A 26,290-nucleotide genomic window follows, 5' to 3' on the forward strand; every position below is an offset into this window, starting at 1 on the left:
GCGAATTCTTGAAATACAAATGAATTTAATAAAGTTACATTAAATAAGTGCATACATCCAAACATACAATCACATACATACAGGGATATAGAAGATGCATTAAAAAGTCAGATGGGCCGTGCAGGGGACTGGTGCACCAGTATACAAAAATAGGCAAATGTTCGTCACTTTGCATGTATAGGTGATATATAATTGTAATCCGCAATATAGTGCATGTCCTTAAAGATGCACAGACCAAGTGGATACAATCTTACCCCTTCGTGTCTAAATGTACATAGTAGCGTGAGGTCATCAGGAGTCAAGGGGAGCTTACCCTCGCCGCGTCTTTTTCACAGGCATGTGTAAAGTGCAGATAGGTAACAGTTCATTAGAGTACCTGTCTTTTTCACGCGGTTGCTCTACCCTGAATTGTAGCTCCTGAGACACTGAAATATCCAGATGAGACAAGGGGTAGACCACAGTCAGGCAAAAGGTCCTCTGACAGAGTGCTGCAAACCGACGAGTCTTAAAGCTCGTTTCACTCCTTTCAATACAGCAGCATGGAGCTTCTTCCGGGTGCTGACGTCACGTCAGTGGCTGTGCTGATTTATAAGAATTTGGCCGCTCTGGTAGTGAATGTCATTGGTAGACAAATCTGTCATTCAAAACGGCTTTGATACTTTGTAGCAACATTTTGCTTTTTTGTAGATCAGTACAGCAAAGGGTTATATACAAGGATACATTTATGTTTAAACACTCATGCTTGCATACTTACATTCGATACATTGGAAGATTATATTATACATTTAATCTGTTATATTACTAGTGTGTGCGTATGTTCGGATTGCGTAAATAGAACTATGTTTTTGTATTTAGTATTGCAATTACGCCATTCATAATTTTTAATTTTTAATTTTTGATACCACAAAAGACTATGTAGTTACACACAGGATGATGTGCACATATCCACAGAGGACTAAACTAAAAATGAAGCAAACTCTAATTTTTCATTGAGGCCATGAGGTGCTAAGGTATTTAGTTTATATATCCATTTTGTTTCTTTACGTAGCAGGATATTGTCAATATCCCCGCCACGCATACTAAGTTTTACAGATTCAATTCCAATGAAATTCAAATCATCAGTTTTAGATTCATGAAATTGTGCATAGTGTCTTGCCACAGGGCTGTCAATATTGCATTGTTTAATATCGTCCCTATGTTCAGAAATTCGTGAGCGAAATTCTCTAAAAGTTTTACCAACGTAAAAACTTTTACAGGAACAATAAAGTAAATATATAACTCCTTTTGTGGAGCAATTAATGAAGGAGTTGATTTTATATATATGTCCTGTATTTGTATTAAATGTTTTACTTCTCTGCATGTATTGACAGCAGACACAGTGGCCACATGGAGTGCTGCCTACAATTTTCTGTGCATTTTGTTCCAACCAGTTATGGGTTGGAACTTTATTGAATTCACTTTTAACCAACATGTCTTTTAGATTATTGCAACGCCTTGCAGTCATCTGTGGATAGTCTCCTACATATTGGTAAAGTGTTGTATCATTAGTTAGTAAATGCCAATTTTTATTCAGAGTGTCTTTTACTTTACTCCAATGGGCATTATATTTAGTGATGAACCTGATCTTGTTTTCTTCATTTGTGTCATCTTTGTTCTTACATTTATATAACAGGTCTTTTCTTTGGTGTTGGGAGGCTCTATAAAGAGCTCTCTTAATGCACCTTTTGGAGTAGCCTCTATCATGGAATCGGGTCGCCATCTCTTTGGCTTGTTTTTTAAATGTTTTTTCATCAGAACATATTCTACGAAGCCGCAGAAATTGTCCATAGGGGATGCCCTTTTTCAAATTTGTGGGGTGGTGGCTCGACCCCAGGAGGAGGCTATTGGTTGCCGTGGGTTTGCGAAAGACTTCTGTCTCAATTTTCCCTTCTTTTTTGCTAATTTTCAAATCCAGAAAATCAATTGAGTTTAAGTCATGATTACAGGTAAGAAAAATGTTACGGTCATTACAGTTCAAAAGAGAAATAAATGTCATCAATTCATCCTCAGTGCCATCCCACAATAGCAGAATATCATCAACATATCTGATCCAGAGGGCCACATGTGCATCAACCACTTCGGAGTAGTCCCCAAATACAATTTGGTTCTCCCAGCCGCCAAGGTGTAAACAGGCGTAGGTTGGTGCACATGTGGCCCCCATGGCGGTACCCTGTATCTGTTTGTAGCACTTTGCATCAAAGATGAAGATATTGTTGTCCAACACAAATTTTAATAAGTCAATTACAAATTTGGTATGTTTCTTATAACCGAGACCCCTTGTATTGAGAAATTCTTCACATGTTTTAAGACCCACATCATGCGGGATAGAGGAGTATAGGGATTCAACATCCATGGACACTAAAATAGTGTCTTCCTGAATGTTGATCCCATCCAGTTTTTTTATTACGTCTGTTGAGTCTTGTACAAAAGTACGAAGATCATTGACAAATGGCTGTAAAAAATGATCTACATATTTACTAATTCCTTCCGTAGGACCTCCTATCCCTGATATTATGGGACGTCCCGGAGGGTTGGTGAGGGATTTATGTAGTTTGGGAGTCCAGTAAAATACTGGGATTTTAGGTTTTTGATTGAATAAGAAACTAAACTCATGGCTAGTGATTAAATTATTTCTACGAGCATCATTTAGCATAAACAGTAATTCGTTATGGGATTTGTGGAATTCATCAATTGAGGATTTTGAATATTGTTTAGGATCTGATAGTTGTCTCATGGCCTCTTTAATGTAGAGGTCCTGATTAAGGATGACAATATTGCCGCCCTTGTCGGCCGGCTTTATGATAAGTTCAGGGTGTCTAGTAAGCTCATTAAGGGCTTTACGTTCCCGTTTGGTGAGGTTATCGTTAACAATGCTTGTACTTTCGATTTTCATCAGATCAGCCGTAACGTTTTGTACAAAAACGGAAATGTTGGGGATAGATGAAAAAGAGGGCATGTAGGTAGATTTTTTCTTAAAATTAGTTTTAGGGTATATGTCAGTAATTTCATTACTTTGTTCAGAGAACAAAGTTTCTAGATTATGGAGTGCCTCTGTTTCTTGTCTACAAGACAAGTCTATCTGAGTTTTAGGAGTCATAATCTTTTTTAATGCTAACTTCCTAGCAAAAAGGTGTAAATCTTTAGTGACCTCAAATAGGTCTAAGCTATTAGTAGGGCAGAAACTGAGGCCCTTTTCTAATACTTTAATGTGTTCACAATTTAAAGGGAAGGATGAGAGATTAACTATACCCATTTTTTGTGAGTGTGGATAGGGGCCTAATAGAGATTTATTTCCTACTAGTTGTATCTCAGACGGTTTCTCGTCATCATGTATTGACTTTGATGTCGTCTGTTCTCTCTCCCTCTCATTCCTCTCCTTTCCTGAGGCCTCCCCGTGCCTCTTCTTCCCTCCTCGTCTGGTCCTACCCCTAAAGGGTGTACCTGTGAGGTATTTTCGTTATTGTTTTTATTTTCCCCATCAGAATCCATATCGGAGTTATCAGTACCTGAATCATAATAGTTTCGAGAGTTAATGTGGTTTCTATAGATGTAGATTTTATTTTTTCTATAGTCTTCCTGGTCCCTTATTAATTTCCTTCTTTTGCGTGATTTTATTTCGCTTTGTAGTTTCTCAATAAGTTTCTGTGTTTCTTTATTTAATTTGTCAAATGATGAATCATTTTCAAATTTATGTAGACATTCATAGATATCATCTACGTCTGTTTTACATTTCTCAAGTTTCTTAGCGTCTTCTTCTATTATTAGTGCAATGAGATCCAATGAACATTTGGTTAATATCTCATTCCACTTAGTTATGAAGTCATTATCTGCATCTAAACCTCTCAGATTAATACCTGGATCTAATCGTATCCTAAGGCCTCTTGGAATTATTTCCATTTTTAAATAATTGCTAAGGCTTTGATGTTCCCATTTAATTTTAATCTGTTTGGTTAGTCTTTTTTTATAAAGCTTAAATGCAGAAATAACGTCATGGATAGCATCATCATCTGCTTCTATCTGCACATCTCCTGTTAGTGTAAATGCTTCATTGATATCAGTGGACCAACGTTCCTCTGATAATTTGAATGCCATGTCTAAGTGTGGTATCAAAAAGTAATAAAATATGAAAAAGCTACAAGAATCGCAGAATAAATTAGTGTAATACAATTGTTTTTAAGATAAAGTTTCAATTCTAGTAGTTAATTAACTTTTTATTATCAACAAGGTGCATACTCAGAAACTCCAGGGTAAGGGAATTACTCTTAAATGGAGCTAGATAAATGTAAGACACAAGAAAAGCAGGGTGAGTAGCACTCTTAATTAGTCAATAAATGATACAGGTGCATCTTTATAAAAAAAGACTAACCAAACAGATTAAAATTAAATGGGAACATCAAAGCCTTAGCAATTATTTAAAAATGGAAATAATTCCAAGAGGCCTTAGGATACGATTAGATCCAGGTATTAATCTGAGAGGTTTAGATGCAGATAATGACTTCATAACTAAGTGGAATGAGATATTAACCAAATGTTCATTGGATCTCATTGCACTAATAATAGAAGAAGACGCTAAGAAACTTGAGAAATGTAAAACAGACGTAGATGATATCTATGAATGTCTACATAAATTTGAAAATGATTCATCATTTGACAAATTAAATAAAGAAACACAGAAACTTATTGAGAAACTACAAAGCGAAATAAAATCACGCAAAAGAAGGAAATTAATAAGGGACCAGGAAGACTATAGAAAAAATAAAATCTACATCTATAGAAACCACATTAACTCTCGAAACTATTATGATTCAGGTACTGATAACTCCGATATGGATTCTGATGGGGAAAATAAAAACAATAACGAAAATACCTCACAGGTACACCCTTTAGGGGTAGGACCAGACGAGGAGGGAAGAAGAGGCACGGGGAGGCCTCAGGAAAGGAGAGGAATGAGAGGGAGAGAGAACAGACGACATCAAAGTCAATACATGATGACGAGAAACCGTCTGAGATACAACTAGTAGGAAATAAATCTCTATTAGGCCCCTATCCACACTCACAATAAATGGGTATAGTTAATCTCTCATCCTTCCCTTTAAATTGTGAACACATTAAAGTATTAGAAAAGGGCCTCAGTTTCTGCCCTACTAATAGCTTAGACCTATTTGAGGTCACTAAAGATTTACACCTTTTTGCTAGGAAGTTAGCATTAAAAAAGATTATGACTCCTAAAACTCAGATAGACTTGTCTTGTAGACAAGAAACAGAGGCACTCCATAATCTAGAAACTTTGTTCTCTGAACAAAGTAATGAAATTACTGACATATACCCTAAAACTAATTTTAAGAAAAAATCTACCTACATGCCCTCTTTTTCATCTATCCCCAACATTTCCGTTTTTGTACAAAACGTTACGGCTGATCTGATGAAAATCGAAAGTACAAGCATTGTTAACGATAACCTCACCAAACGGGAACGTAAAGCCCTTAATGAGCTTACTAGACACCCTGAACTTATCATAAAGCCGGCCGACAAGGGCGGCAATATTGTCATCCTTAATCAGGACCTCTACATTAAAGAGGCCATGAGACAACTATCAGATCCTAAACAATATTCAAAATCCTCAATTGATGAATTCCACAAATCCCATAACGAATTACTGTTTATGCTAAATGATGCTCGTAGAAATAATTTAATCACTAGCCATGAGTTTAGTTTCTTATTCAATCAAAAACCTAAAATCCCAGTATTTTACTGGACTCCCAAACTACATAAATCCCTCACCAACCCTCCGGGACGTCCCATAATATCAGGGATAGGAGGTCCTACGGAAGGAATTAGTAAATATGTAGATCATTTTTTACAGCCATTTGTCAATGATCTTCGTACTTTTGTACAAGACTCAACAGACGTAATAAAAAAACTGGATGGGATCAACATTCAGGAAGACACTATTTTAGTGTCCATGGATGTTGAATCCCTATACTCCTCTATCCCGCATGATGTGGGTCTTAAAACATGTGAAGAATTTCTCAATACAAGGGGTCTCGGTTATAAGAAACATACCAAATTTGTAATTGACTTATTAAAATTTGTGTTGGACAACAATATCTTCATCTTTGATGCAAAGTGCTACAAACAGATACAGGGTACCGCCATGGGGGCCACATGTGCACCAACCTACGCCTGTTTACACCTTGGCGGCTGGGAGAACCAAATTGTATTTGGGGACTACTCCGAAGTGGTTGATGCACATGTGGCCCTCTGGATCAGATATGTTGATGATATTCTGCTATTGTGGGATGGCACTGAGGATGAATTGATGACATTTATTTCTCTTTTGAACTGTAATGACCGTAACATTTTTCTTACCTGTAATCATGACTTAAACTCAATTGATTTTCTGGATTTGAAAATTAGCAAAAAAGAAGGGAAAATTGAGACAGAAGTCTTTCGCAAACCCACGGCAACCAATAGCCTCCTCCTGGGGTCGAGCCACCACCCCACAAATTTGAAAAAGGGCATCCCCTATGGACAATTTCTGCGGCTTCGTAGAATATGTTCTGATGAAAAAACATTTAAAAAACAAGCCAAAGAGATGGCGACCCGATTCCATGATAGAGGCTACTCCAAAAGGTGCATTAAGAGAGCTCTTTATAGAGCCTCCCAACACCAAAGAAAAGACCTGTTATATAAATGTAAGAACAAAGATGACACAAATGAAGAAAACAAGATCAGGTTCATCACTAAATATAATGCCCATTGGAGTAAAGTAAAAGACACTCTGAATAAAAATTGGCATTTACTAACTAATGATACAACACTTTACCAATATGTAGGAGACTATCCACAGATGACTGCAAGGCGTTGCAATAATCTAAAAGACATGTTGGTTAAAAGTGAATTCAATAAAGTTCCAACCCATAACTGGTTGGAACAAAATGCACAGAAAATTGTAGGCAGCACTCCATGTGGCCACTGTGTCTGCTGTCAATACATGCAGAGAAGTAAAACATTTAATACAAATACAGGACATATATATAAAATCAACTCCTTCATTAATTGCTCCACAAAAGGAGTTATATATTTACTTTATTGTTCCTGTAAAAGTTTTTACGTTGGTAAAACTTTTAGAGAATTTCGCTCACGAATTTCTGAACATAGGGACGATATTAAACAATGCAATATTGACAGCCCTGTGGCAAGACACTATGCACAATTTCATGAATCTAAAACTGATGATTTGAATTTCATTGGAATTGAATCTGTAAAACTTAGTATGCGTGGCGGGGATATTGACAATATCCTGCTACGTAAAGAAACAAAATGGATATATAAACTAAATACCTTAGCACCTCATGGCCTCAATGAAAAATTAGAGTTTGCTTCATTTTTAGTTTAGTTTTCTGTGGATATGTGCACATCATCCTGTGTGTAACTACATAGTCTTTTGTGGTATCAAAAATTAAAAATTAAAAATTATGAATGGCGTAATTGCAATACTAAATACAAAAACATAGTTCTATTTACGCAATCCGAACATACGCACACACTAGTAATATAACAGATTAAATGTATAATATAATCTTCCAATGTATCGAATGTAAGTATGCAAGCATGAGTGTTTAAACATAAATGTATCCTTGTATATAACCCTTTGCTGTACTGATCTACAAAAAAGCAAAATGTTGCTACAAAGTATCAAAGCCGTTTTGAATGACAGATTTGTCTACCAATGACATTCACTACCAGAGCGGCCAAATTCTTATAAATCAGCACAGCCACTGACGTGACGTCAGCACCCGGAAGAAGCTCCATGCTGCTGTATTGAAAGGAGTGAAACGAGCTTTAAGACTCGTCGGTTTGCAGCACTCTGTCAGAGGACCTTTTGCCTGACTGTGGTCTACCCCTTGTCTCATCTGGATATTTCAGTGTCTCAGGAGCTACAATTCAGGGTAGAGCAACCGCGTGAAAAAGACAGGTACTCTAATGAACTGTTACCTATCTGCACTTTACACATGCCTGTGAAAAAGACGCGGCGAGGGTAAGCTCCCCTTGACTCCTGATGACCTCACGCTACTATGTACATTTAGATACGAAGGGGTAAGACTGTATCCACTTGGTCTGTGCATCTTTAAGGACATGCACTATATTGCGGATTACAATTATATATCACCTATACATGCAAAGTGACGAACATTTGCCTATTTTTGTATACTGGTGCACCAGTCCCCTGCACGGCCCATCTGACTTTTTAATGCATCTTCTATATCCCTGTATGTATGTGATTGTATGTTTGGATGTATGCACTTATTTAATGTAACTTTATTAAATTCATTTGTATTTCAAGAATTCGCCCTAGTCTCTTACTTATTATATACAGCTGTGCTCTCTTTTGCCTAGACTTTTAGTTACCTGTATTTTAGGTTTCTACTCTCTTATTTACGTTGTTAGATATTCACTTTTCTAGGATGCACCTGTATCATTTATTGACTAATTAAGAGTGCTACTCACCCTGCTTTTCTTGTGTCTTACATTTATCTAGCTCCATTTAAGAGTAATTCCCTTACCCTGGAGTTTCTGAGTATGCACCTTGTTGATAATAAAAAGTTAATTAACTACTAGAATTGAAACTTTATCTTAAAAACAATTGTATTACACTAATTTATTCTGCGATTCTTGTAGCTTTTTCATATTTTATTACTTTTTGATACCACACTTAGACATGGCATTCAAATTATCAGAGGAACGTTGGTCCACTGATATCAATGAAGCATTTACACTAACAGGAGATGTGCAGATAGAAGCAGAGGATGATGCTATCCATGACGTTATTTCTGCATTTAAGCTTTATAAAAAAAGACTAACCAAACAGATTAAAATTAAATGGGAACATCAAAGCCTTAGCAATTATTTAAAAATGGAAATAATTCCAAGAGGCCTTAGGATACGATTAGATCCAGGTATTAATCTGAGAGGTTTAGATGCAGATAATGACTTCATAACTAAGTGGAATGAGATATTAACCAAATGTTCATTGGATCTCATTGCACTAATAATAGAAGAAGACGCTAAGAAACTTGAGAAATGTAAAACAGACGTAGATGATATCTATGAATGTCTACATAAATTTGAAAATGATTCATCATTTGACAAATTAAATAAAGAAACACAGAAACTTATTGAGAAACTACAAAGCGAAATAAAATCACGCAAAAGAAGGAAATTAATAAGGGACCAGGAAGACTATAGAAAAAATAAAATCTACATCTATAGAAACCACATTAACTCTCGAAACTATTATGATTCAGGTACTGATAACTCCGATATGGATTCTGATGGGGAAAATAAAAACAATAACGAAAATACCTCACAGGTACACCCTTTAGGGGTAGGACCAGACGAGGAGGGAAGAAGAGGCACGGGGAGGCCTCAGGAAAGGAGAGGAATGAGAGGGAGAGAGAACAGACGACATCAAAGTCAATACATGATGACGAGAAACCGTCTGAGATACAACTAGTAGGAAATAAATCTCTATTAGGCCCCTATCCACACTCACAAAAAATGGGTATAGTTAATCTCTCATCCTTCCCTTTAAATTGTGAACACATTAAAGTATTAGAAAAGGGCCTCAGTTTCTGCCCTACTAATAGCTTAGACCTATTTGAGGTCACTAAAGATTTACACCTTTTTGCTAGGAAGTTAGCATTAAAAAAGATTATGACTCCTAAAACTCAGATAGACTTGTCTTGTAGACAAGAAACAGAGGCACTCCATAATCTAGAAACTTTGTTCTCTGAACAAAGTAATGAAATTACTGACATATACCCTAAATCTAATTTTAAGAAAAAATCTACCTACATGCCCTCTTTTTCATCTATCCCCAACATTTCCGTTTTTGTACAAAACGTTACGGCTGATCTGATGAAAATCGAAAGTACAAGCATTGTTAACGATAACCTCACCAAACGGGAACGTAAAGCCCTTAATGAGCTTACTAGACACCCTGAACTTATCATAAAGCCGGCCGACAAGGGCGGCAATATTGTCATCCTTAATCAGGACCTCTACATTAAAGAGGCCATGAGACAACTATCAGATCCTAAACAATATTCAAAATCCTCAATTGATGAATTCCACAAATCCCATAACGAATTACTGTTTATGCTAAATGATGCTCGTAGAAATAATTTAATCACTAGCCATGAGTTTAGTTTCTTATTCAATCAAAAACCTAAAATCCCAGTATTTTACTGGACTCCCAAACTACATAAATCCCTCACCAACCCTCCGGGACGTCCCATAATATCAGGGATAGGAGGTCCTACGGAAGGAATTAGTAAATATGTAGATCATTTTTTACAGCCATTTGTCAATGATCTTCGTACTTTTGTACAAGACTCAACAGACGTAATAAAAAAACTGGATGGGATCAACATTCAGGAAGACACTATTTTAGTGTCCATGGATGTTGAATCCCTATACTCCTCTATCCCGCATGATGTGGGTCTTAAAACATGTGAAGAATTTCTCAATACAAGGAGTCTCGGTTATAAGAAACATACCAAATTTGTAATTGACTTATTAAAATTTGTGTTGGACAACAATATCTTCATCTTTGATGCAAAGTGCTACAAACAGATACAGGGTACCGCCATGGGGGCCACATGTGCACCAACCTACGCCTGTTTACACCTTGGCGGCTGGGAGAACCAAATTGTATTTGGGGACTACTCCGAAGTGGTTGATGCACATGTGGCCCTCTGGATCAGATATGTTGATGATATTCTGCTATTGTGGGATGGCACTGAGGATGAATTGATGACATTTATTTCTCTTTTGAACTGTAATGACCGTAACATTTTTCTTACCTGTAATCATGACTTAAACTCAATTGATTTTCTGGATTTGAAAATTAGCAAAAAAGAAGGGAAAATTGAGACAGAAGTCTTTCGCAAACCCACGGCAACCAATAGCCTCCTCCTGGGGTCGAGCCACCACCCCACAAATTTGAAAAAGGGCATCCCCTATGGACAATTTCTGCGGCTTCGTAGAATATGTTCTGATGAAAAAACATTTAAAAAACAAGCCAAAGAGATGGCGACCCGATTCCATGATAGAGGCTACTCCAAAAGGTGCATTAAGAGAGCTCTTTATAGAGCCTCCCAACACCAAAGAAAAGACCTGTTATATAAATGTAAGAACAAAGATGACACAAATGAAGAAAACAAGATCAGGTTCATCACTAAATATAATGCCCATTGGAGTAAAGTAAAAGACACTCTGAATAAAAATTGGCATTTACTAACTAATGATACAACACTTTACCAATATGTAGGAGACTATCCACAGATGACTGCAAGGCGTTGCAATAATCTAAAAGACATGTTGGTTAAAAGTGAATTCAATAAAGTTCCAACCCATAACTGGTTGGAACAAAATGCACAGAAAATTGTAGGCAGCACTCCATGTGGCCACTGTGTCTGCTGTCAATACATGCAGAGAAGTAAAACATTTAATACAAATACAGGACATATATATAAAATCAACTCCTTCATTAATTGCTCCACAAAAGGAGTTATATATTTACTTTATTGTTCCTGTAAAAGTTTTTACGTTTTTACGTTGGAATTTCTGAACATAGGGACGATATTAAACAATGCAATATTGACAGCCCTGTGGCAAGACACTATGCACAATTTCATGAATCTAAAACTGATGATTTGAATTTCATTGGAATTGAATCTGTAAAACTTAGTATGCGTGGCGGGGATATTGACAATATCCTGCTACGTAAAGAAACAAAATGGATATATAAACTAAATACCTTAGCACCTCATGGCCTCAATGAAAAATTAGAGTTTGCTTCATTTTTAGTTTAGTCCTCTGTGGATATGTGCACATCATCCTGTGTGTAACTACATAGTCTTTTGTGGTATCAAAAATTAAAAATTAAAAATTATGAATGGCGTAATTGCAATACTAAATACAAAAACATAGTTCTATTTACGCAATCCGAACATACGCACACACTAGTAATATAACAGATTAAATGTATAATATAATCTTCCAATGTATCGAATGTAAGTATGCAAGCATGAGTGTTTAAACATAAATGTATCCTTGTATATAACCCTTTGCTGTACTGATCTACAAAAAAGCAAAATGTTGCTACAAAGTATCAAAGCCGTTTTGAATGACAGATTTGTCTACCAATGACATTCACTACCAGAGCGGCCAAATTCTTATAAATCAGCACAGCCACTGACGTGACGTCAGCACCCGGAAGAAGCTCCATGCTGCTGTATTGAAAGGAGTGAAACGAGCTTTAAGACTCGTCGGTTTGCAGCACTCTGTCAGAGGACCTTTTGCCTGACTGTGGTCTACCCCTTGTCTCATCTGGATATTTCAGTGTCTCAGGAGCTACAATTCAGGGTAGAGCAACCGCGTGAAAAAGACAGGTACTCTAATGAACTGTTACCTATCTGCACTTTACACATGCCTGTGAAAAAGACGCGGCGAGGGTAAGCTCCCCTTGACTCCTGATGACCTCACGCTACTATGTACATTTAGACACGAAGGGGTAAGACTGTATCCACTTGGTCTGTGCATCTTTAAGGACATGCACTATATTGCGGATTACAATTATATATCACCTATACATGCAAAGTGACGAACATTTGCCTATTTTTGTATACTGGTGCACCAGTCCCCTGCACGGCCCATCTGACTTTTTAATGCATCTTCTATATCCCTGTATGTATGTGATTGTATGTTTGGATGTATGCACTTATTTAATGTAACTTTATTAAATTCATTTGTATTTCAAGAATTCGCCCTAGTCTCTTACTTATTATATACAGCTGTGCTCTCTTTTGCCTAGACTTTTAGTTACCTGTATTTTAGGTTTCTACTCTCTTATTTACGTTGTTAGATGTAAACTGAGGGCTACCTGTAAATATAATTTCTCCTACATTGGTGTATCCGGTCCACGGCTTCATCCTTACTTGTGGGATATTCTCAATCCCTACAGGAAGTGGCAAAGAGAGCACACAGCAGAGCTGTCCATATAGCTCCCCTCAGGCTCCGCCCCCCCAGTCATTCTCTTTGCCGCTCTAACAAGTAGCATCTCCACGGGGGTGGTAAAGAGTATGTGGTGTTAGATTTGTAGTTTTTATTTCTTCAATCAAGAGTTTGTTATTTTAAAATAGTGCCGCTTTAACCGGTTAACTGCTGTTATTAGCTCCGGTTTGGGCATTAAGGGGTTAATCGGTCTGAAAAATTGTGTGCAATCTTTTCAAAGCATTAAGACAATGTGGTGAAAATTTCATTAAAATCGGATGTTTATTTGATGGTTTTTTGATGTTTTAGTAATAAAGTGTGCACTTTTATTATTTAAAGACACAGTAACGTTTTTGTCAAAATTACTTTGTATTGCATTGAAGTTCTGTCTAAGTCTGTCAAACATGTCTGCACCTTCAGATAGCCTTTGTTCTGTATGTTTAAAGGCCAAGGCGGTGCCCCCATTAAATTTATGTGTGAAGTGCGCTATAGCGTCCAAACAGCTTAAGGACCGCACAGTCACGCTTATAGATGTAGCCCAAAATGATTCTTTAGCTGAAGGTAGTGAGGATAGTCCACTATCCTCTCCTTCTGTGTCAACACCAGCTATGCCCGCGCAAGAGATGGCCAGTACATCTAGCGCACCGATTCCTATTACTTTGCAACAGTTAGCAGCAGTAATGGATAATTCTCTCGCAGCATTTTTATCCAAACTGCCAGCTTTTCCAAGGAAGCGTGATAGCTCAGTTTTAAATACAGAAGATGAGCAAGCAGACGCAGCGGATAATTTATCTATAGTGCCTTCACATCAATCTGATTTGGCGGTGAGGGAGGGCCTGTCTGAGGGAGAAATTTCTGACACAGGGAAGGTTTCTCAGCAGGCAGAGCCAGATACCATAGCATTTAAATTTAAGTTAGAACACCTCCGCGCCTTGCTTAAGGAGGTCCTAGCTACACTTGATGATTTTGACCCTTTGGTGGTCCCAGAAAAATTGTGTAAAATGGACAAATTCTTAGAGGTCCCAGTACACACTGATGCGTTTCCGATACCTAAGAGGGTGGCGGATATCGTGACTAGGGAGTGGGAGAGACCAGGTGTACCTTTTGTTCCCCCCCCCTATATTTAAGAAAATGTTCCCCATTGTTGACCCCAGAAGGGACGCGTGGCAGACGGTCCCTAAGGTAGAGGGGGCAGTTTCAACACTAGCTAAGCGCACGACTATACCATTAGAAGATAGTTGTGCTTTCAAAGATCCTATGGATAAAATATTAGAGGGTTTGCTTAAGAAAATTTTTGTTCAACAAGGTTTTCTTCTTCAACCAATTTCTTGCATTATTCCTGTAACCACTGCAGCGTCTTTTTGGTTTGAGGAACTAGAAAACTCGCTCCAGAAGGAGACTTCTTATGATGAAGTCATGGACAGAATTCACACCCTGAAGTTGGCTAATTCCTTCATTACAGATGCCGCTTTTCAGTTAGCTAAATTAGCGGCGAAAAATTCAAGTTTTGCAATCGTGGCGCGCAGAGTGCTTTGGCTAAAATCTTGGTCGGCGGATGTGTCGTCCAAAACAAAATTGCTTAATATTCCTTTCAAGGGTAAGACCCTATTCGGGCCAGAGTTGAAAGAAATTATTTCAGATATCACTGGAGGAAAGGGACATGCCCTTCCACAAGATAGACCTTTCAAAGTTAAAATAAGTCTAATTTTTGTTCCTTTCGCAATTTCAGGAACGGACCTGCTTCTACCTCTACAGCCACTAGGCAAGAGGGTAACGCATCCCAGCCCAAACCAGCATGGAAACCATTGCAAGGCTGGAACAAGGGTAAACAGGCCAAGAAGCCTGCTGCTGCTACCAAGACAGCATGAAAGGGTAGCCCCCGATTCGGGACCGGATCTAGTAGGGGGCAGACTTTTCTCTCTTTGCTCAGGCGGACCCCTGGGCGCTAGAAATTGTTTCTCAGGGGTATCTTCTGGAATTCAAGGACCTTCCCCCAAGGGGAAGGTTCCACATGTCTCGCTTATCTTTAGACCAGATAAAGAGACAGGCATTCTTACGTTGCGTAGAAGACCTTCTAAAAATGGGAGTGATACACCCAGTTCCAACAGCGGAACAAGGACTGGGCTTTTACTCAAACCTGTTTGTAGTTCCCAAAAATGAGGGAACTTTCAGGCCAATTCTGGATTTAAAAATCCTAAACAAATTCCTCAGAGTTCCATCATTCAAAATGGAAACCATTCGGACAATTTTACCAATGATCCAGGAGGGTCAATATATGACTACCGTGGATTTAAAGGATGCGTACCTGCATATTCCTATCCACAAGGATTACCATCAGTTCCTGAGGTTCGCTTTTTTGGACAAGCATTACCAATTCATGGCCCTTCCCTTCGGATTGGCCACTGCTCCCAGAATTTTCACAAAGGTGCTAGGGTCCCTTCTAGCAGTGCTAAGACCAAGGGGCATTGCAGTAGCACCTTACCTAGAAGACATCTTAATACAAGCGTCATCCTTTCACAAAGCAAAGGCTCATACGGACATTGTTCTAGCCTTTCTAAGGTCTCACGGGTGGAAGGTGAACATAGAAAAGAGTTCTCTGTCCCCGTTCACAAGGGTTCCCTTCCTGGGAACAATAATAGACTCGGTAGAAATTAAAATCTTTCTGACGTAGGTCAGGAAGTTAAAGCTTTTGAACACCTGTCAAGTTCTTCATGCCATTCCTCAACCCTCCGTAGCTCAGTGCATGGAGGTAATAGGACTCATGGTTGCGGCAATGGACATGGTTCCCTTTGCTCGAATTCATTTAAGACCACTGCAACTGTGCATGCTCAAACAGTGGAATGGGGATTATGCAGATTTGTCTCCCCAGATACAAATGGACCAGAAAACCAGAGACTCACTCCTCTGGTGGTTGTCTCAGGATCACCTGTCTCAGGGAATGAGTTTCCGCAGACCGGAGTGGATCATTGTCACGACCGACGCCAGCCTCTTGGGCTGGGGTGCGGTCTGGGAGTCCCTGAAAGCTCAGGGTCTATGGTCTCGGGAAGAATCTCTTCTCCCGATAAACATTTTGGAATTGAGAGCGATATTCAATGCGCTCCAGGTATGGCCTCAACTAGCGGAGGCCAAATTCATCAGATTTCAGTCGGACAACATGACGACTGTAGCATACATCAATCATCAGGGAGGAACAAAAAGTTCCCTGGCGATGAGGGAGGTATCCAAGATCATCAAATGGGCAGAGGATCACTCCTGCCATCTATCAGCAATTCACATCTCAGGAGTGGACAACTGGGAAGCGGATTATCTGAGTCGTCAGACCTTCCATCCGGGGGAGTGGGAACTTCCCCCGGAGGTTTTTGCCCAGTTAACTCAACTATGGGGCCTTCCAGATCTGGATCTGATGGCGTCACGTCAGAACTCCAAAGTTCCACGTTACGGGTCCAGTTCCAGGGATCCCAAGGCGACATTGGTAGATGCCTTAGTGGCGCCTTGGTCGTTCAATCTAGCTTATGTCTTTCCACCGTTTCCTCTTCTCCCCCGGCTAGTAGCCAGGATCAAACAGGAGAAGGCTTCGGTAATTCTGATAGATCCTGCGTGGCCACGCAGGACTTGGTATGCAGACCTGGTGAATGTCATTGGTTCCACCATGGAAGCTACCTTTGAGGCAGGACCTTCTAATCCAAGGTGCATTCACACATCCAAACCTAGTTTCTCTGCAACTGACTGCTTGGAGATTGAACGCTTGATTCTAGCTAAGCGTGGGTTTTCGGAATCAGTTATAGATACTCTGATCCAGGCTAGGAAGCCTGTCACCAGAAAAATTTACCATAAGATATGGCGGAAATATCTTTGCTGATCCGAATCCAAGGGTTACTCATGGAGTAAGATTAGGATTCCAAGGTTACTATCTTTTCTCCAAGAAGGATTGGAGAAAGGTCTGTCAGCTAGTTCCTTAAAAGGAAAGATATCTGCTCTGTCTGTTTTGTTACACAAGCGTCTGGCAGCCGTGCCAGATGTTCAGGCTTTTGTACAGGCTTTAGTCAGAATCAAGCCCGTCTACAGACCTGTGGCTCCTCCATGGAGTCTAAATTTAGTTCTTTCAGTTCTTCAAGGGGTACCGTTTGAACCTCTACATTCCATAGATATTAAGTTACTGTCTTGGAAAGTTTTGTTTTTGGTAGCTATTTCTTCTGCTAGAAGAGTTTCTGAATTGTCTGCTTTGCAGTGTAATTCACCCTATCTGGTGTTTCATACAGATAAGGTCGTTTTACGTACCAAACCTGGTTTTCTTCCAAAAGTTTCCAATAAGAATATTAACCAGGAAATAGTTGTTCCTTCTCTGTGTCCTAATCCAGTTTCTAACAAGGAACGTCTGTTACACAATCTTGATGTGGTTCGTGCTTTGAAGTTTTATCTAAAAGCAACTAAAGACTTCAGACAAACATCGTCCTTGTTTGTCGTCTATTCTGGCAAGAAGAGAGGTCAAAAAGCGATTGACTTATGAGACTGCTGGAAGGCAGCCTCCTGAACGAATTACAGCTCACTCTACTAGAGCTGTGGCTTCCACATGGGCTTTCAAGAATGAGGCTTCTGTTGAACAGATCTGTAAGGCAGCGACTTGGTCTTCACTGCATACATTTGCCAAATTTTACAAATTCGATACTTTTTGCTTCTTCGGAGGCTATTTTTGGGAGAAAGGTTTTGCAAGCAGTGGTGCCTTCCATTTAGGTTACCTGGCTTGTTCCCTCCCTTCATCCGTGTCCTAAAGCTTTGGTATTGGTTCCCACAAGTAAGGATGAAGCCGTGGACCGGATACACCAATGTAGGAGAAAACAGAATTTATGTTTACCTGATAAATTTCTTTCTCCTACGGTGTATCCGGTCCACGGCCTATCCTGGCATTTTGGTCAGGTTTAAATTTATTTTTGTAAACTACAGTCACCACTGCACCCTATGGTTCTCCTTTTTCTCCTAACCGTCGGTCGAATGACTGGGGGGCGGAGCCTGAGGGGAGCTATATGGACAGCTCTGCTGTGTGCACTCTTTGCCACTTCCTGTAGGGATTGAGAATATCCCACAAGTAAGGATGAAGCCGTGGACCGGATACACCGTAGGAGAAAGAAATTTATCAGGTAAACATAAATTCTGTTTTTATGGTAAAATCAACTAAAGCATAACAACTAAGTGATTACAACTAAGTAAAATAAACACTGGGAGATCCTCCATTATTACAGAAATCGCATTTTATATGTTGGGATAAGATTAAGACATACAGTTGTGTATGTACACACATATTTACAACAATTCAGTCCAATTTCTACAGGGAAACCCTAGCTATTATAACTTAAAGTTGTGCATCCCCAATAACCAATTATAAGAATCACAAAGAATTTATTACAAGAAAAGAAGGTAGAATAAGGTAGAAGGTAGGAAATTTCTCTTTTGTGTGCTTTTTCTCTCTGACCAAGATCAGCCATTTTTCAACAGCAGGATGAGAGGGGCAACTGTTTTTCCTAATTGGTACCCTATTCACTATGGTGTGGCCTATTATATACCATTCAAAGGCAATATGGCAGCACCCTTAGGCTAGAACTAAAGTATTCTTTAGACTTGCCTAAACTACAAAGATGTATCTGGTGTGGGGGTTCCAACATGAAACATGCCTGGTGTTTTAAAAAAGTGGCTATGTGAATATTCCAGAGATAAAATCTCAGTTATGACACTACACATGGTATCTTTCTCTCCATGCCTCCTAGGGAAAGGGTTTCTGAAGTGTGAAATATTATAATGTTAGAATTTGTAGTTTTTTAGATGTTTGTTTTTAATCCTTTATCTTCCTTTCTTTCTTTCTTTTTGTAGCTATAAATGTAGCAAGCAAGTTCATTTAATGCACATGGTATGTGTACAGCTAGTGTCAATAGAGTAACTTTTTATGCCTCTAGATCAATTGGAAGCTTTAGTATATCTCCTATAGCTTTATTTTTCCAGAACAAAAACTTCTTTTTCTAGAATTGACATTTTTTGCAAGAGTTCATTTCTGTGTTTTTTTTCCCCCCTCCACCAAAAGGTTTGAGGATGATCTTCCTGTTGAAACATTCCCAAGTGGATACTGTGGCAGGAGAGGTGAGCATCTTAAGAAACACTTACAGAACATATCTAGGAACTGAATAACAGAGTACTTGGATTTAGTGTGCTGTAAACTGGACTGCTTCAGCCAAAAATGTACAAACATAAAACTATTAAGGTAAAAGTATATCTACAATCATTCATTCAGGAGCACCTCTTGTATCTGGTATGAGTCTCATCTCTGTTCCTATGAGCAAAGTAGAAAATTTGTGTTGATTTATCTTTTTTATGCTATTCAAAGAATATTTAAATTTTCATAAACCTTTCTTCTTTCTCAATGAGCATGTTCCTGAGGATGATAATTTAAAATATGTGGCACAATGAGTTCAGCACTATATAAGGTTTTCTGTATTTTATTTCCACATGAGCATAAGGCCACAGTGATAGTGTGTAAAATAATTTAATCTATAATTTTGAGTTAATTTATTGCAGTGAGAATTGTTTATGTAGTAATTAACAATGTTTTTTGTTTTTTTCATTTATAAATCACTTATTTTGGGGGAGTTTTTAATGGTTCCAGTCTGGAATTATTTTATTTCCACTTTTCATGCTTTACATTTGTATATGTGCATTTTGTGTATCAACACATGATTAAAGCTTGTTGAAAGGAATGTCTCCTATCTAGATTGTGCCATAAATAGTATAACTTTACATGTTCCATTGTCAGAATGTCTTTGTTTATAGTCTGTACATGTTGATTGTTTTCATAAATCTGTGTTAAATGTATTCTTTAGTCTCTAACAAATTGTTCTGCATGCACTTTTGAAAGCCATTGATGTAAAAATTGTCAGTTTCCTTAAATAAATGTGCAACAGACTGTGTTATAATAAGATGTTTGTCAAATTAATAAAAGCTGTCTGTCTTTCATAATTATGCTTGTCAGTGTTTATTTTATTAATTGTATATGTGCATTTTTGTTGAATGATTCTGTTTGCCCATTAATGGTCTCAAGGCCAACATATAACCTCCAAGTTCCTGTAATGCAGGGCTTGACATTTTTAAAAAAAAAACTAGCAGCCAACCCATACATTTAGGAGCCAGAAGCGTATATATATATATATATATATATATATATATATATTTCTTCTGTTATGTGCGATCAGTCCACGGGTCATCATTACTTCTGGGATATAACTCCTCCCCAACAGGAAATGCAAGAGGATTCACCCAGCAGAGCTGATATAGCTCCTCCCCTCTACGTCAGTCCTAGTCATTCTCTTGCACCCAACGACTAGATAGGATGTGTGAGAGGACTATGGTGATTATACTTAGTTTTTATGACTTCAATCAAAAGTTTGTTATTTTACAATAGCACCGGAGCGTGTTATTACTTCTCTGGCAGAGTTTGAAGAAGAATCTACCAGAGTTTTTTTACTATGATTTTAACCGGAGTAGTTAAGATCATATTGCTGTTCTCGGCCATCTGAGGGAGGTAAAGGCTTCAGATCAGGGGACAGCGGGCAGATGAATCTGCATTGAGGTATGTAGCAGTTTTTATTTTCTGAATGGAATTGATGAAAAAATCCTGCTATACCGTTATAATGACATGTATGTATACACTTCAGTATTCTGGGAATGGTTTTTCACCGGAACTACTCTGTTAAAGGTCACTAATCCTTTTAATAAATATTGTCATGTTAAACGTTTTTGCTGGAATGTAGAATCGTTTACATTGCTGAGGTACTGAGTAAATAAATGTTTGGGCATTATTTTCCACTTGGCAGTTGTCTGCTTTAAATTGTGACAGTTTCGTTTCTCCTCACTGCTGTGTGTGAGAGGGAGGGGCCGTTTTTGGCGCTCTTTTGCTACGCATCAAAAAATTCCAGTCAGCTACTATTATATTTCCTGCATGATCCGGTTTACTGACAGATCTCAGGGGTCTTCAAACTTCTTTGAAGGGAGGTACATTCTCTCAGCAGAACTGTGAGAATTTTTATTGACTGTGAATAAAAACGTTACTCTATAATTTTTTATGTCAAATTTAGTTATTTACTAATGGGAACAAACCTTTGCTAAAAGTTGTGTTGTTTTAAACTTGATGCTATAACTGTTTCAGTTCATTATCTCAACTGTCATTTAATCGTTTAAGTACCTCTTTGAGGCACAGTACGTTTTTGTTAAAAAAGATTATAACCAGGTTGCAAGTTATTGCTAGTGTGTTAAACATGTCTGACTCAGAGAATGATATCTGTGTCATTTGTTCCAATGCCAAGGTGGAGCCCAATAGAAATTTATGTACTAACTGTATTGATGCTACTTTAAATAAAAGTCAATCTGTACAATGTGAACAAATTTCACCAAACTGCGAGGGGAGAGTTATGCCGACTAACTCGCCTCACGCGGCAGTACCTGCATCTCCCGCCCGGGAGGTGCGTGATATTATGGCGCCTAATACATCTGGGCGGCCATTACAGATAACATTACATGATATGGCTACTGTTATGACTGAAGTTTTGTCTAAATTACCAGAACTAAGAGGCAAGCGTGATCACTCTGGGGTGAGAACAGAGTGTGCTGACAATACTAGGGCCATGTCTGATACTGCGTCACAGCTTGCAGAGCATGAGGACGGAGAGCTTCATTCTGTGGGTGACGGTTCTGATCCAAACAGATTGGATTCAGATATTTCAAATTTTAAATTTAAATTGGAGAACCTCCGTGCATTACTAGGGGAGGTCTTAGCAGCTCTCAATGATTGTAACACCATTGCAATACCAGAGAAAATGTGTAGGTTGGATAAATACTTTGCGGTACCGGCGAGTACTGACGTTTTTCCTATACCTAAGAGATTAACTGAAATTGTTACTAAGGAGTGGGATAGACCCGGTGTGCCGTTCTCACCCCCTCCAATATTTAGAAAGATGTTTCCAATAGACGCCACTACTCGGGACTTATGGCAAACGGTCCCTAAGGTGGAGGGAGCAGTTTCTACTTTAGCTAAGCGTACCACTATCCCGGTGGAGGATAGCTGTGCTTTTTCAGATCCAATGGATAAAAAATTAGAGGGTTACCTTAAGAAAATGTTTGTTCAACAAGGTTTTATATTGCAACCCCTTGCATGTATCGCGCCGATTACGGCTGCGGCAGCATTTTGGATTGAGTCTCTGGAAGAGAACCTTAGTTCATCTACGCTAGACGACATTATGGACAGGCTTAGAGTCCTTAAACTAGCCAATTCATTCATTTCGGAGGCCGTAGTACATTTAACCAAACTTACGGCTAAGAACTCTGGATTCGCCATACAGGCACGTAGAGCACTGTGGCTAAAATCCTGGTCAGCTGATGTTACTTCCAAGTCTAAATTACTTAATATACCTTTCAAGGGGCAGTCTTTATTTGGGCCCGGGTTGAAAGAAATTATCGCTGACATTACAGGAGGTAAGGGCCACGCCCTACCTCAAGACAAAGCCAAAGCTAAGGCTAGACAGTCTAATTTTCGTCCCTTTCGGAATTTCAAACCTGGAGCAGCGTCAACCTCCACTGCACCAAAACAGGAAGGAGCTGTTGCTCGTTACAGGCAAGGCTGGAAACCTAACCAGTCCTGGAATAAGGGCAAACAGGCCAGGAAACCTGCTGCTGCCCCAAAGACAGCATGAACCGAGAGCCCCCGATCCGGGACCGGATCTAGTGGGGGGCAGACTTTCTCTCTTCGCTCAGGCCTGGGCAAGAGATGTTCAGGATCCCTGGGCGCTGGAGATCATATCTCAGGGATACCTTCTAGACTTCAAATTATCTCCCCCAAAAGGGAGATTTCATCTGTCAAGGTTGTCAACAAACCAGATAAAGAAAGAAGCGTTTCTACGCTGTGTACAAGATCTGTTATTAATGGGTGTGATCCATCCAGTTCCGCGGTCGGAACAAGGACAAGGGTTCTACTCAAACCTGTTTGTGGTTCCCAAAAAAGAGGGAACCTTCAGGCCAATCTTAGATTTAAAGATTCTAAACAAATTCCTAAGAGTTCCATCGTTCAAAATGGAAACTATTCGGACAATCTTACCTATGATCCAAAAGGGTCAGTACATGACCACAGTGGATTTAAAAGATGCTTACCTTCACATACCGATTCACAAAGATCATCAACGGTATCTACGGTTTGCCTTCCTAGACAGGCACTACCAGTTTGTAGCTCTTCCATTCGGATTGGCTACGGCCCCAAGAATCTTCACAAAGGTTCTGGGTGCCCTTCTGGCGGTACTAAGACCGCGAGGGATTTCGGTAGCTCCGTACCTAGACGACATTCTAATACAAGCTTCAAGCTTTCAAACTGCCAAGTCTCATACAGAGTTAGTTCTGGCATTTCTAAGGTCGCATGGATGGAAAGTGAACGAAAAGAAAAGTTCTCTTTTTCCTCTCACAAGAGTTCCATTCTTGGGGACTCTTATAGATTCTGTAGAAATGAAGATTTACCTGACAGAAGACAGGTTAACAAGGCTTCAGGATGCATGCCGTGTCCTTCATTCCATTCAACACCCGTCAGTAGCTCAATGCATGGAGGTGATCGGCTTAATGGTAGCGGCAATGGACATAGTACCTTTTGCACGCCTACACCTCAGACCGCTGCAATTGTGCATGCTAAGTCAGTGGAATGGGGATTACTCAGATTTGTCCCCTACCCTGAATCTGAATCAAGAGACCAGAAATTCTCTTCTATGGTGGCTTTATCGGCCACACCTGTCCAGGGGGATGCCATTCAGCAGGCCAAACTGGACAATCGTAACAACAGACGCCAGCCTGCTAGGTTGGGGCGCTGTCTGGAATTCTCTGAAGACTCAGGGATTATGGAATCAGGAGGAGAGTCTCCTTCCAATAAACATTCTGGAATTGAGGGCAGTTCTCAATGCCCTTCTAGCTTGGCCCCAATTAACAACTCAGGGGTTCATCAGGTTTCAGTCGGACAATATCACGACTGTAGCTTACATCAACCATCAGGGAGGGACAAGAAGCTCCCTAGCAATGATGGAAGTATCAAAGATAATTCGCTGGGCAGAGTCTCACTCTTGCCACCTGTCAGCAATCCACATCCCGGGAGTGGAGAACTGGGAGGCGGATTTCTTGAGTCGCCAGACTTTTCATCCGGGAGAGTGGGAACTTCATCCGGAGATTTTTGCCCAAATACTTCGACGTTGGGGCAAACCAGAGATAGATCTCATGGCGTCTCGCCAGAACGCCAAACTTCCTCACTACGGGTCCAGATCCAGGGATCCGGGAGCGGTTCTGATAGATGCTTTGACAGCACCTTGGAACTTCGGGATGGCTTATGTGTTTCCACCCTTCCCGCTGCTTCCTCGATTGATTGCGAAAATCAAACAAGAGAGAGCATCTGTGATTCTAATAGCGCCTGCATGGCCACGCAGGACTTGGTATGCAGATCTAGTGGACATGTCATCCTGTCCACCTTGGTCTCTACCTCTGAGACAGGACCTTCTGATACAGGGTCCATTCAAACATCAAAATCTAACTTCTCTGAAACTGACTGCTTGGAAATTGAACGCTTGATTTTATCAAAGCGTGGTTTTTCTGAGTCGGTTATTGATACCCTGATCCAGGCTAGGAAGCCTGTTACCAGAAAGATTTACCATAAAATATGGCGCAAATACCTATACTGGTGCGAATCCAAACGTTACTCCTGGAGTAAGGTTAGGATCCCTAGGATATTGTCTTTTCTACAAGAAGGTTTAGAAAAGGGTTTATCGGCTAGTTCATTAAAGGGACAGATTTCAGCTCTGTCCATCTTGTTACACAGGCGTCTGTCAGAAAATCCAGACGTCCAGGCCTTTTGTCAAGCTTTAGCTAGGATCAAGCCTGTGTTTAAAGCCGTTGCTCCGCCATGGAGTTTAAACTTAGTTCTTAACGTTTTACAAGGTGTTCCATTTGAACCCCTTCATTCCATTGATATAAAATTGTTATCTTGGAAAGTTCTGTTTTTAATGGCTATTTCCTCGGCTCGAAGAGTCTCTGAGTTATCAGCATTACATTGTGATTCTCCTTATCTGATTTTTCACTCAGATAAGGTAGTTCTGCGTACTAAACCTGGGTTCTTACCTAAGGTAGTTACTAACAGGAATATCAATCAAGAGATTGTTGTTCCATCCTTGTGTCCAAATCCTTCTTCAAAGAAGGAACGTCTTCTACACAATCTGGATGTAGTTCGTGCCCTCAAGTTCTACTTGCAGGCAACTAAAGATTTTCGCCAAACTTCTTCCCTGTTTGTCGTTTATTCTGGACAGAGGAGAGGTCAAAAAGCTTCTGCTACCTCTCTCTCTTTCTGGCTTCGTAACATAATACGTTTAGCCTATGAGACTGCTGGACAGCAGCCTCCTGAAAGAATTACAGCTCACTCCACTAGAGCTGTGGCTTCCACTTGGGCCTTTAAGAATGAGGCCTCTGTTGAACAGATTTGCAAGGCTGCAACTTGGTCTTCGCTTCATACTTTTTCCAAATTTTACAAATTTGACACTTTTGCTTCTTCGGAGGCTATTTTTGGGAGAAAGGTTCTTCAGGCAGTGGTTCCTTCTGTATAATGAGCCTGCCTATCCCTCCCGTCATCCGTGTACTTTTGCTTTGGTATTGGTATCCCAGAAGTAATGATGACCCGTGGACTGATCGCACATAACAGAAGAAAACATAATTTATGCTTACCTGATAAATTCCTTTCTTCTGTTGTGCGATCAGTCCACGGCCCGCCCTGTTTTTTAAGGCAGGTAAATATCTTTTAAATTATACTCCAGTCACCACTTCACCCTTGGTTACTCCTTTCTCGTTGATTCTTGGTCGAATGACTGGGACTGACGTAGAGGGGAGGAGCTATATCAGCTCTGCTGGGTGAATCCTCTTGCATTTCCTGTTGGGGAGGAGTTATATCCCAGAAGTAATGATGACCCGTGGACTGATCGCACAACAGAAGAAAGGAATTTATCAGGTAAGCATAAATTATGTTATATATATATATATATATATATATATATATATATCTGAGGCCTAGAACGAGCCCAGCTAAATTTTTAGGTATGGCTTGTTTCAGCTGGTGGGCATTCACTACCTCCTTTGGTAATTAGTTCCACCA

The 26,290-nt window shown here is 39.6% G+C and overlaps 1 protein-coding gene across 3 annotated transcripts in view; it reads left to right on the forward strand.

Moving 5' to 3' along the window:
- CCDC9B (coiled-coil domain containing 9B) overlaps positions 1-26,290 on the forward strand; it is a 673,451-nt gene that overhangs the window by 487,320 nt on the left and 159,841 nt on the right. For all 3 annotated transcript variants that reach the window (XM_053697898.1, XM_053697899.1, XM_053697900.1), the window contains exon 7: positions 19,169-19,224. In XM_053697898.1, the coding sequence (XP_053553873.1) occupies positions 19,169-19,224 (56 nt within the window). The remainder of the gene's footprint in view (positions 1-19,168; positions 19,225-26,290) is intronic.

The sequence above is a fragment of the Bombina bombina genome, chromosome 1 (assembly GCF_027579735.1).
Source record: "Bombina bombina isolate aBomBom1 chromosome 1, aBomBom1.pri, whole genome shotgun sequence".
NCBI lineage: Eukaryota > Metazoa > Chordata > Amphibia > Anura > Bombinatoridae > Bombina > Bombina bombina.